Source organism: Lactuca serriola, chromosome 4 (genome assembly GCF_051521515.1).
Source record: "Lactuca serriola cultivar US96UC23 chromosome 4, Lser_US96UC23_V15, whole genome shotgun sequence".
NCBI lineage: Eukaryota > Viridiplantae > Streptophyta > Magnoliopsida > Asterales > Asteraceae > Lactuca > Lactuca serriola.
In genome coordinates this window covers 47,808,928-47,819,882 of record NC_136411.1, presented here as the reverse complement: position 1 = coordinate 47,819,882, position 10,955 = coordinate 47,808,928, and the positions used below count along the sequence as shown (strand labels likewise).

The 10,955-nt window shown below is 36.8% G+C and overlaps 1 protein-coding gene and 1 non-coding gene across 2 annotated transcripts; one reads left to right on the top strand and one right to left on the bottom strand.

Annotated features, from left to right (window-relative positions):
- Positions 1 to 4,892: 4,892 nt before the first annotated feature.
- Positions 4,893 to 4,999, bottom strand: LOC145103598 (small nucleolar RNA R71). The gene has a single exon (XR_013706681.1). It is a non-coding gene; the product is annotated as a small nucleolar RNA R71 (small nucleolar RNA).
- Positions 5,000 to 5,873: 874 nt separating this feature from the next.
- Positions 5,874 to 9,086, top strand: LOC145098333 (uncharacterized). Its single transcript, XM_079035972.1, has 7 exons — positions 5,874 to 6,342; positions 6,403 to 6,587; positions 6,705 to 6,796; positions 7,462 to 7,696; positions 7,787 to 7,883; positions 8,307 to 8,485; positions 8,868 to 9,086. Exons 1-7 carry the CDS (start codon positions 5,874 to 5,876, stop codon positions 9,084 to 9,086), a joined length of 1,476 nt encoding a protein of 491 aa, XP_078892098.1.
- The last annotated feature ends 1,869 nt before the right edge of the window (positions 9,087 to 10,955 follow it).

The following is a 10,955-nucleotide window of genomic DNA, read 5'->3' as shown; positions in this document are numbered from 1 at the left end:
GTGATCTTGGAGTTGTACCTGCCATAAAGGAGCCCATGGAGATTATCTGTGATAACGAAGGAGTGGTTGCCTTGACCAAGGAACCGAGGGATCATGGTAGATCAAGACATATCGACAGAAAATATCACTTCATCAGACATCGTGTAGAAGAAGGACAACTCGTAGTGAAGAGGATATCATCAGAAGATAACCCAGCAGATCCGCTTACGAAGGGACTGAGTAGGGTTAAGCACTTGCAGCATGCTAGGAGTATTGGGCTGAAGGATGATATTAGCATAGATTAGATAGTATTAGAAACATGTAATAGATAATTGACATTTGATGATTAAATAAAGGAGTTTTATTTATGAGTAATGTTACTGTCTTATGTTAATTGTTTAACTATTATTTCACTTTGCATGTTTTGACTTCCAGAATAATTGAGTTTATTAGGAATAATCGAATTGTTCAAATTGTCCACAATCGTTCATATGTTGGAAGTAGATATGAATGAAGATTGTCATGAATTGGTATGTAGAATGTCTAAATGGTTTTATACATAGCAAAGGGTTGTGGCAACGTTCATGAGTGCTTATAAACTAGTTTTGAGCATTGGAACAAACCCGCGCTTGCTGGAATCACCTTATGGAATACGATATAAAAGGTGATCGCAAGATGATAATATCATATAGTCTTAAAACCTAGATATATGGTTTGTTATTTGTTAATTGATTGTACATTGATAATGCGAAAACGCATCAGTAACTCGGTGTTATAAAACGCATTGTTGTGTATAGTTGATTAATGAATAAGTAAATGCATATAAGTCGAAGTTTATCTGTAACTTTTATCTAAGAAGGTAAAAGTGATATCTCAGCCGCTCGATGATTTGATTTGACTTATGTGCCGGGCCCGGTCAGAACTGAATTGATGTGTTCGATTAAGTTCTATGTCAAATAAATCAGAGATCGAGAAACCTAAATGCTTGACTAACCATTCCATAGGATTGTCTGCATGATATCTAACAGAGGACTGTCCGATCCCTTATCTAAAGGACAAGATTGATTAGATCAGAGTTTGACAGCGTCTTTGAGAGCTACGATTGCAAACCGAATTGTACTTGTGCATATAGTTACTAGACTTATCCAAGTGGGAGACTGTTGGAATAGTGTCTAAGGCTGCAACTATATTAGGCAAGTATTTGACCCGATTGTGCATGGTCCTTTTGGGTTGCCTTCACCATAGCAACTTGATAGGATGATTTATTAAGAGAGAGTAAATATTATTAATATATTATGAGAATAATATAAAGAATAATATATTGTTATTTGATTAATATAAGTCATAGAATTAATTAGAATTAATTTGGTGACTTAAAGAGGTTAATTAATTAAAGGGGTATAAACTGTCAATTGTTTGATAGTTAAGCTTTAGACTATAAATCCTTATAGATATATAGTGGACGGATTCTAGAAGCTAGGATAGCTTCAAAATCGTCCATAACTTATCTAAGGAAAGGATTTGGATAGCCTTAAGAGAAGATTATCCAATTAGGGTTTAGACTGTAACCCTTAAGGAGTCTACAAGTATAAATAGACCCCATGGCTAAGGGAAATCGGCACCTCACCTAAAGTAAGAGAACCCTGGCCGATTTCCACCCCTCTCCTCTCTCCTAAATCATCTTCCTTGCTATTGGTGTTTGTAAGCCATTAGAGGAGTGACATTTGTGACTCTAGAAGCTCCAAGACTACAAGATCAACAAGAAATTCAAAGGTATGGTTCTAGATCTGTTTCAATGTTGTTATTTAACCTAATTAGCCATTAGAAGTCTTGGATTCAAATCATGTTTAATTAGAAAGCCTAGATCCAAGCATTAGGGTTTTGCATGCACACATAGAAAAGTTCTTATGGCTAAAACCCATCAGTGGTATCAGAGCCTAGCTTGGTTTTCATTAAATTGTTGCTTGATTAACTGAAACAAACCTACAAAATTTGATTTTTTGGTTTCTGAGTCATGGACTCGGCGAGTTCCAAAGTGGACTCGGCGAGTTGGCCTGACTCGGCGAGTCCCTTTGTGCACTCGGCGAGTCCAAGCGTCAGGAATGGCCAGATTCGGGATTTTTTTCATAATTATCTTATGGAAACTTACCTTAATCATAATAGATCAACCTAAATCCGATTTCTTGATATATATGACTATTATCTTGATCTAGTTAAAGGTATTTATCAACTAATAAAATATTTAATTTCCTTATATGATAATTAATTAATTATTTTAATTATTTTGGTAATTATCTTTCAAAGAAATCTTGAATAAAATCAAATATAGATAATTAGGATATTAATTGTTAATTGGAATTATTTGTTATTTGATCCTCAATGTTTTAAATGTTTAAAACTTGCCCTCAAGTTTTGAAATTTATATTTGTGATTAAAAGTTTTAATTTAGACAACTTAAATTTCAAACCCTAAATTTTAAAAGGTTTAAAATACAACCCTATACTAATATGATATTACTAGAATAATATATATATATATATATATATATATGTATGTGTGTGTGTGTATAACTAAATGCTAGTCTTACCGTTAGTAGGCCTCATTCACGAAGCCGATCTATAAGGTGGGTATAAGGTTGCGGCCTATAAAATGGCGCTTAATGGGTGTACACTCACACCCACCGCTTGCTTGATTGGTGGAGGGTCGTTAGCCGAATGGGTAGGATAGGGAACCTCATCCTCTCATTAAAAGTATAATAAGTAATACAAAGTAACTACACATTTTTAAAATTTCCCAATCTTAGTTACTTTAGGAAAAGTGAATTGATGCAATCCCATGAAATTACACTTTGCACCCTTGCTAAGAAGTTAGTGGAGTGTGTGTGGTTTACCGGCACACTAATTGGTTCTAAGCAAAGGTGGCAAAGGGTGATTCATTGTTTATCATAGTTCGATGGAGCGTGTCTGGTTTACCGGCACATCGAATAGGTGATCGTTACAATGAAGGCACCATGTGAATTTGCAAGGTAATTCACACCCGCTTTGTGATCCTCGATATCCCAGTCACAAACAAGAGGGGCATATCGAGATTTAAACATGCCATTGAATAGTTTCAATGAATCTCATTCGAACCTAGGAATTCTCAATACACTTAGGACTAATAGTTAAGTTTTGTGATGGAGAATTAGTGAATCGTCATTCACTTACCTTCAATTTATTTGCATATTAGATTACGGCATCCCTTTTCTAGTATGTAAATATTATTGTTGGATCCTAGCCCTAATTTTTCTTATTGGGTGATAATTAGGGATTTTTATTCTAATCTATCTTTGTCCTCTTTCTTTTTTAGATGTCGAACGCAAACATCGTTGCTGCTAGTTCTTTCACGTTGATGAGCCTTTGCCAAAAGGTCACCTTCGATGGAACGAAATTTAGCGAATGGATAAGATACTTTTAATATATGATGATCATTCATATGTTAAATTGATGTTATCATCCATTAATGTTAATTATTAATCAAGTCTAGCCTAACCCGCAATTAACCCTAATTGTCTTGCTTGTTTATGAACCTGATCAATGAATAAATAAACTCGATAATTGGAGGATTAGTCTTTTGATCATAAATTCTAATCACTTTAGAAATCGGTTAATTTAGCTTTTAATAACTGTTCATAAATTCTAATCAATTCATAGTGTTATCCAAGAAATCAACAGTAGGAGTATTAGTGAATCAAAATCTGAACAGAAGTCTCTTCCAATTCTTGCTTTTCATCCGAATTTTGATTGTTTTTCTATTTGTTTAATTGTTGTGAAGTAATTTGGTCTAAGTTTCTAGTCTTGCAAAACTAGAGAACAAAAACTCCTACTTTTATTACTTGTTATTTAGGTAATTTTTAGTAGATAATTTAGCTTTTAATAACTGTTCATTGAGATTGATACCCGACTTACCTGAACGTTGCTATAATTGATTAGGTACATTGCCAAGTTTCGTATAGTAAGGTCTAGTTTAGTTGGTAATTAAAAATAGTATATAAAATATGTATCAAGTTTTTTGTGCCGTTAGCGGGGAACGGTTTCATTATTAGTTAAATTTACTTTGCTTTTAATTATCGATCCTCTCTATGAAATTTATTTTATGCAAGGTTGATTTTTTGTCAAAGGTTTCAGTTTTAATTTTTTCGTGGTTTCAGAGTCCCACGCCGTGGTCCCGTCTGACCACGTCGTCGCTACTGGGCAAACCATTTTATTTTAACATATTTGTATTCATTTTACGCGTTGTTTTCTGTTTGGTTTCAGTGATATATGATGCAGGGATCAAAATTACCAATCATACCCCCACTTGAAGATCCTGAGTCGGCATTTAGTAAGAGGAAAACCACAACGGTTGGAGAAGCAAGCAAAAAAACGCTAGAAGACAAGAACGATAGTTTTGAGAAAACTAACAATAAAATGGGAGCCGGTTACAAACCCGAAACCTCAGATTCTGAAAAAGAGAGCAAGGAAGAAATTGAATCCGAAAGAAAAGACGAGATGGCCAACATTGCAGATACGACCATGGAGACATAAAAGAAACAAATTCGTGAGGACATCGATTCAGACCTTGTGCAACCCGAAATTCCTGCCACCCGCCAACTTAGAACTCAAAGGGCACATACTTGTGGCACTTAGCGGTATCCCATTTTATGGTAAAGATCATGAGACGCATACAAACACCTCGACGAAGTCAAAGACATTGCCAATTACTTTAATATTTCGAATGTTGCACGAGAAACAGTTTTGTTGAGAATGCTTTCGATCACCTTTAAATTGGCAACAAAAGATTAGTTGAAGGCTCTTCCCCCGAGATCGAGCACAACATGGGTACAAATGCACAAAGAATTAATCCAACAATTTTGCACACCATCGAAGGTTTCTAAATTAAAGAAAGTTGTTCCAAATTTCGAGCAACAAAAGAGAGAATCATTGTATGAGGCATGGGAGCGATACAAGGGTTTGTTGAGGAATTGTCCTCAAAGCGATCTAAATGTTCAACAAGAAGTCGCTATTTTCTACGATGGTGTGAATGTTACAACTAGAAAACTCCTTGACTCCTAAGGACCACTCATAGAGAAATCTCCTGCAACAATAAAAGAATTGATTGAAGAGTTTTCCAAACACTCGAGGGAGTATCACAATCCCCGAGATGATAAGACCAAAGGATTCAAGGAAGGCAATAGTGGATTGGAGGAGTTAGTTGCAGTTATGGAAAAAATAGAAAGCATGGACTAAAGGATGACTAAAATGGATCAATCCATTCTCGGTATAAGAGTGGGGTGTGATAATTGTAGCGGACTACCTCACACCAAGGATTGTGATCTTCATGAAAATGGAAACCGAAAAGCTCAAGCATGTTATTTAAGTGGAGATCGATTCGACGATGATTGGAGAAAGCCCAAGAAGGAATGATTACCTTATGAAGAATACAAGAAAGCCAAGGACGAAAAGTATAAACAAAAGATGCACGGTTCTTATCAAAATGAGGAACCAATTCCCAAAAAGAAAACCAAATTTGAAGCAATGCTCACTCGATTTTCCGCTACATCTGAGAAGAGGCGTGATGAAAATGATGTTGTACTCCGAAATTAGCAAGCAACGATCCAAAATATCGAGCAAAAAATTAGGCAACTTTCGAGGAAATTTAATCAGCAACTTCTGGGGAAACTTCCAAGCAACACGGAACTCAATCCAAACACCCACATTAAGGTAGCAACAACCAGAGGTACGAAGATAGTTGCACCTCTAACTGCTTTAAAGAATAATATGTCATCAAATGAGCAGATCTCTGAAGTAGAAAAGATCCAAGACGAAGAAGCTGTGCAGCAACCACGACGTGGTGAGGACTAGGCCTCAACGTAGATGCCTGAAGTGAAGAAAAATGTGCCCCCATATCAGCCACCTCTCCCATATCCAAGTCGGGTTAAGCAAGATAAGCAAGAAGATGATTATAAGAAATTCTTGGAACACATCAAGGCATTACAAATTAATATTTTGTTAATTGAATCCCTTGCACGAATGCCTAAGTATGCCAAGTTCTTAAATGATCCTCTCATAAATCGTAAAAATATGGAAGAAGCTACAAATGTTGTATTAAATGAAAATTGCTCGGTTGCTATGCTCAACAAGTTGCCAATGAAAATGGGAGATCCAGGAAGTTTGACACTTCCTTGCCAATTCGGGAATCTAGCAACAAGTCATGCTCTAGCCGATTCGGGAGCTAGTGTGAATTTAATGCCCTATTCTTTCTATAGTAAGTTGAATATTCCGGAGCCAACACCAATACACATGGCTATTCATCTTGCCAACAAGATGGTGACATTCCCGCGAGGTATATGCGAAGATCTTTTGGTTAAAATTGATAAAAAAAAATTTCCCACATATTTCATAGTTCTTGACATTGAGGAGGACAATCAAGTTCCTATAATTCTCGGGAAGCCATTTTTTAGCACCGCACGAGCATTAGTAGACATTAAAGAATCAAAACTGACCATTCGAGCGGGAGAAGATGCAATAACTTTTGGAGTTGATAAAGCGATGAAACACTCGAAGATTACCGATGATATGGTGTTCTCAGTTGACACTTTTGATGCATTCACGGATAAATAGATGCAACAATGGATGAAGAATGATGATGATGGGTACATGAATTTAAAGGAGGACAATTTTGATGTTGAAAATGACATTGAATAGATCGAAAGGTTACTGGAAGAAAGCGATTATTGTGAGAAAAAGAAACTCACTGAACAGGATCCACAGAGTAGCTCAACGATAGCCATGGCGTGGTCCACAAAAAATCGCGATTGAACAAGATTTCAATGATCCCCACGGCGTAGCAATCAGAGGCTCATACCGTGGCCACTGTCTAGAGCTCAGAAAAAAATTCTTCTTCCCTCAATCCTTTACCCAATCATTTGGAGTACGCTTTCCGGGAAGACAATGAATAAAAACCTTTAATCTTAGCATCTGATTTAAGACCCGAATAGAAAGCAAGCTTGGTGAAGGTTTTGAAAGAACAAAAGAAAGCGATTGCTTGGACGATTTCCTACATGAAGGAGCTAAGACCTTCATATTTCTCGCACAAAATCATTTTGGAAGAAGGGTCCAAACCTGTATTTCAACCGCAACGAAGAGTCAACCTGAACATGCAAGAAGTACTAAAGAAAGAAGTGATGAAGTTGCTCGATTCCGAAATTATTTATTCGATTTCGGATAGCCAATCGGTGATTCTGGTTCAAGTGGTGCCAAAGAAATGAGGGATGATGGTTGTGACGAACGAAATGAACGAGTTCATACCTACTAGGAAGATAACTAGTTAGCGGGTGTGCATTGATTATTGCAAGTTAAACGATGTCGCTTGCAAGGACCACTTTCCTTTACCGTTTATTGATCAAATGCTCGAACACTTGTTCAGTCTTCTTTTCTATTGTTTTTTTAGATGATTTTTCAGGTTACTTACAAATTCCGATAGATCCAAGAGACCAAGAGAAGACCACATTCACATGCCCAAGTGGTACTTTTCTTATCAAACCCTGCCTTTTGGATTATGCAATGCACCGGCCACCTTTCAAAGACACATGCCAGCTATCTTTCATGATATGGTGGAAAAGTTCATGGAAGTCGTCATGGATGACTTCTCGTTTTTTGGTCATTCATTTGAAAATTGTCTTTCTAACATCGATCTTGTGCTTGCTACGTGTGAAGATACCAATTTGGTCCTTAATTAGAAAAAATGTCATTTTATGGTCTGAGAAGGAATTGTGCTCTGTCACAAGGTTTCCAAGGCGGAGATTGAGGTGGATAAAGCAAAAGTTGAAACGATTTCAAAATTGCCACCTCCAACAAATATCAAAGGGGTGCAGAGTTTTTTTGGTTTGTGCGATCGTCTTTTATAAAAGATTTTTCTCAAATAACAAGACCCTTATCACAATTACTTTTAAAAGATGCTAATTTTGATTTTTCTGAGGAGTGTTTAAAAGCTTTTGACCTTCTTAAAGAGAAATTTACTACCGCACCCATCATGATATCCCCAAATTGGAGCCTTCATTTTGAGTTAATGTGTGATGCTAATGACTTTGCGTTAGGAACTGTTTTGGGACAAAGATTGAAAACCGTTTTCAACCTATTTATAATGCTAGCAAAATGATCAACCTGGCTCAAGATAACTACACCACCACGGAAAAAGAGTTGTTAGCCGTAGTTTACGCATTAGATAAATTCCGTCCTTATTTAATCTTGTCTAAAACAATTGTTTTTACTGGCCATTCTGCCTTCAAATTTTTGTTTCGCAAATAGGATGCAAGCCAAGGTTGATAAGATGGGTATTATTACTTCAAGAGTTTGATATTGAAATAAGAGACAAGAAAGGGATGGAGAACGTGGTGGTTGATCATCTCTCAAGATTTGAAAACTCGGAACTTGAGAAGCTACAAGAAGAAGAGATTCAAGAGAATTTTCCTGACGAGTACTTGATGGTTATTGGGGGAGAAGAGCCTTGGTCGCAGACATCGTGAACTACCCTGCGAGCAACTACCTTCCAAAAGGTCTCTCCTATCAAGAATAGAAGAAGCTATTTTCCGAGCTAAAGTATTATTATTGGGACGATCCACACCTTTTTCAAAGTTGCACCGGTAGGATTATTAGAAGATGTGTTTTGGGACAAAGATTGAAAACCGTTTTTAACCTATTTATAATGCTAGCAAAATGATCAACCTGGCTCAAGATAACTACACCACCACGGAAAAAGAGTTGTTAGCCTTACTTTACGAATTAGATAAATTTCGTCCTTATTTAATCTTGTCTAAAACAATTGTTTTTACTGGCCATTTTGCCTTCAAATTTTTGTTTCGCAAACAGGACGCAAAGCCAAGGTTGATAAGATGGGTATTATTACTTCAAGAGTTTGATATTGAAATAAGAGACAAGAAAGGGATGGAGAACGTGGTGGTTGATCATCTCTCAAGATTTGAAAACCCGGAACTTGAGAAGCTACAAGAAGAAGAGATTCAAGAGAATTTTCCTGACGAGTACTTGATGGTTATTGGGGGAGAAGAGCCTTGGTCGCAGACATCGTGAACTACCCTGCGAGCAACTACCTTCCAAAAGGTCTCTCCTATCAAGAATAGAAGAAGCTATTTTCCAAGCTAAAGTATTATTATTGGGACGATCCACACCTTTTTCAAAGTTGCACCGGTAGGATTATTAGAAGATGTGTTTTTGGGAAAGAAGCAAGGGACATTCTATTCCATTGTCATAATGGACCCACCGGGGGACATCATGGAGCACATTACACAGGAAATAAATTTTTTGAAGCGGGATTCTATTGACCGACGATATTCAAGGATGCAACCACATTTGTTAAGGAGTGCGACTCATGCCAAAGATCGAGCAACATCTCTTCATGCAATGAAATGCCTCGAAATGTCATTCAAGTTTGTGAGGTGTTTTATATTTGGGGAATTGATTTTATGGGACCTTTTCCAGCTTCATGAGGTAACAAGTATATCTTAGTTGTGGTGGATTCATGTCAAAGTGGGAGGAAGCGCAAGTTTACCCATTAATGACGCATGTGTTGTCGTTCATTTTCTAAAAAAATTATTTTCACATTTTGGCATTCCTAGAGCTTTAATTATTGATCGGGGAACCCACTTTGCAAATGAACAACTTGCAAAGGTGTTACAAAAATATGGTGTACACCATAGGTTTGCAACACCTTATTATCCTCAAACAAGTGGGCAAACCGAAATAATGAATCGAGATTTAAAAAGAATTCTAGAAAGGTCGGTGGGAAATAAAAAAAAAAGGCATGGTCCGACAAGATTGATGATGCTCGGCTAAGAGGAAATAAGGATTTCAAGCCCGGTCAAAAAGTCTTACTTTTCCACTCTAGGATGAAGCTTTTTCCTGGTAAATTGAAGACACGTTTGTATGGACCGTTCGTGGTCAATGAGACTTTCCTTCAAGCAGCCATCGAGTTACATAAAGGAGATGAGACAACATTCAAGCTAAATGGTCATCGAGTGAAGCATTACGGGGGAGGAAGTGTTGGAGCATGGAAATGCTCTAGAAATAATGAGTGATAGTTAGGTTAATTATTTATTCCCTTTATTGTATTGTTGGTGTTTTTCTCTCTCCTATATAAAGAGAGAGTTGGTCAGGTAATTGTAAGGTAATTGTAAGAGTGCACTCCAATGTAGCTTTTCTAGAGAGAGAGAGAGAGAGAGAGAGAAAGTGGTGGGATCTCTCGCACCAAGGGAGAGTTTTCTCTCCCAACCATGTTCTTGTATTGTAATATTTTATCTCTCTTTTCTAGTTTTATGGAATTTCTCATCATATGTTCGTTAAATCTCGAGATATTATTTATTCCGCATCCACCGATCGTTAAAATGGGTTCAACAGGAAGGTCAACGGAAGATATAGAAGTTGATTTAGTGGACTTGGAGGCACCTACTACAACGTAGAGTAGGAATAAGTCCAACTCATGACTCCTAAAAAAGAAGCGCTTATGGGAGGCAACCCGCGGTTTGCATTTTTCTTTTCTTTCTTTTGGTTTCTTTTTCTTTCCTTTTGGTTTAATTTTCTTGGATTTTTGCTCCTTTATTATGATTTTTCATTGTTACTATGAGGACAAATAACAAACTAGTGTGGGGTAAGGAAAATTTTTGTTTAAAAAATTAAGAATTCGTTGTGGGTCTACAGTAGCCACGACGTGGACTGTTTTTTACGAGACGTTGAATTTAAAACCCTAATCAGTCAATTTCTTTTCCACTTTTACCTCCCACGACAATCCACACGCCGTTACCTCCTCTTTACAACCAAAATCTTCATTTTTCTTTCAATTTCTTATAGTTTTGTTCAATTCATCCGAAAAGGTTAGTAATTTCTTTTTCTAAACTCTTATTTACTGCAAGATTAACTATTTTGGACGTTAAATTTTGATATTGA